The sequence below is a fragment of the Pteropus vampyrus genome, unplaced genomic scaffold (genome assembly GCF_000151845.1).
Source record: "Pteropus vampyrus isolate Shadow unplaced genomic scaffold, Pvam_2.0 Scaffold185, whole genome shotgun sequence".
NCBI classification, from domain to species: Eukaryota; Metazoa; Chordata; class Mammalia; order Chiroptera; family Pteropodidae; genus Pteropus; species Pteropus vampyrus.
This window is the reverse complement of record NW_011888966.1, coordinates 1,959,045-1,961,140: the sequence shown is the minus strand read 5'-3', so window position 1 is coordinate 1,961,140 and position 2,096 is coordinate 1,959,045. Positions and strand designations below refer to the sequence as shown.

At 34.7% G+C, this 2,096-nt stretch overlaps 1 protein-coding gene across 1 annotated transcript in view; it reads left to right on the top strand.

Moving 5' to 3' along the window:
* Nucleotides 1–2,096, top strand: part of DCTN4 (dynactin subunit 4) — a 30,925-nt gene that overhangs the window by 20,889 nt on the left and 7,940 nt on the right. Inside the window, exons 10-12 of the mRNA XM_011371191.2 lie at nucleotides 371–390; nucleotides 1,567–1,591; nucleotides 1,710–1,721. Coding sequence (XP_011369493.1) covers nucleotides 371–390; nucleotides 1,567–1,591; nucleotides 1,710–1,721 — 57 coding nt within the window. The remainder of the gene's footprint in view (nucleotides 1–370; nucleotides 391–1,566; nucleotides 1,592–1,709; nucleotides 1,722–2,096) is intronic.

The window sequence follows — 2,096 nt, the reverse complement described above, 5'->3', positions numbered from 1 at the left end:
AAAAAAAAAAAAAAAATGAGTTATAAAAAACAAAATTGACAACAAAGTCCTAAGACAGTAAAGTCACTCCATGACAAAAGTTAAAACACTGGAATGCAGGATTCCCACAAATTGGAAAGGTAAAAATGGAGAAGGATGAGGTGGGGCAAAGAATTTGAACAGACAGCTTACAGAAGAGGAATTGCAAATGGTCAGTAAATGTGTATGGAAAGATGCTGAGAGTTGATAGGAAAAGCTTAAATAAGTGCATCTGTTGCTCATTAAAATGTGGGTAAATGTTTGCGTGCGTTAATGATAGGCTTGTAAATTGCTCGTCTTTTTGGAGTGGTCTGAAATATCAAGACAAAATTACATAGACCTTTTAACTGAGCAGAACTATCTCAGGAATCTGTTCTGTAGAAACAAAAGCACCAATATCTAAAGATACATTTAAAAGGAATTGTATTGCAGCATTTTCATGGCAAAAGCTGGAAACAATTTCAACATCAAGCTGATTAACCATTAACAAAGAAATAGTTTATAAAATCGGGATACACTAGTGCCGTAGAATATTATGCAGCAATTAAAAAGTCATTGGCAGTCAAAAGGGTAAGTGCTGGTCTGGTGAGCTAGGAGGAAGGAACTAGAAGGGCTTGGTCTGGAGTCTTTCGCTATGGCTAAACGTATTTCCCTCAATCCTGAAATGAGAATAATACCAGCCCTGCCTTCTTCTTAGGATTGTTGAGAAGAAGCAAATGAGCTATATATTATGTTTGCAAATGCTTTATAACTGTAAATCACCATAAAATGTTCCATTTTCCTAACTACTTCTATTTAATACATGACTGGTTAGCAAAGAAGAGAACAACAAAAATGGAACATGTGAAGTCTGGCATGAGCATCTTTCTTAATTAAGAATTACTCTAATTATAGAAACTCTGAGTGGCAGGATGTGCTTAGCATTAATTTCTTAAGCTTGCTTTGAGAAAACGTGCTTTTTTCTGACATCATGACAGAATCACCTGAGAATCTTAATATAGAAATCTGGCAACATGTTAGCCCCGCTAAATCCAAATCCTTGATACTGGGGCCTTTGAATTTGTATTAAGTTACTCAGGTAATCCTGGCGACTAGCATGAAAAATATGTAAAGTTAAAATACCTCTTGCCTCGATTTTAAGGTGAACTTTTGCCTCCACTTCAAGTGTTTCTGCAGTAGATTTTGTCTTATGTTAATATATGCACACTTACTAACATTTATGCGTGCTTTGTTCTAAGCACTTTTTGCACGTATCATTTAATATATTCTTCACAGTAACCTTAAGATATAGATGATAATGTTATCCTCATTTTACAATTGAGAAAACCAAGGCCTAAAGAGGTAAACGTTTGCCCTAGTCTTTACAAAGAAATACCCTGGTATATGAACACTAAGCTGGGATTTGAACCTGGACAGTTTTGAGTCCAGAACAAGCACACATACATACAGTAGTCCATGGTCTTATTGAGAGAGGCTGCATAGCATAGTAATTAAGAGCAAGGACCCTGGAGCCAGACTGCCTGGGTTTGAATCCTGGCCACTTACCAGCACGTTACTTTTGTTCCCAAACCTAGTTTCTTCATCGTTCTAATGAAGGTAATAATAATAATACCTATCTTGTGCTGTTGCAGTGAAGATTACATGAATTCGTATCTGTAAAGTGATTAAAACATTGTCTGGCATATATTAAGTACTATATAAAAGTACGTGGTAGTGTTTTTACACCCCTACAATGCATTCTTTAATCAGTCTTGTATCTTATAACCAGTTGTCTTTCAGATTGATGGAAATGAATTAATAAAATCTCAAAAATATATCTAATACATAAGGAAGATACCTTCTGTCATGCACACACATCTATAGGCTCTAATCAAGAAGTATTCATAAGATTTCAGAGAACTCATTACCAGTTTGGTTTCATGTCTTAAGTTCATATTGTGGTGATGATATAATTTGCTAAAATTCTTTCTCTCTGACATGTTCTAATTAACATAAATCTTTTTATAGTACACTAGCTTTTAAAAAATGATAATTTTAAGAGACTCCAGTGACCATTAATGCATTTTTTTAATTCATGC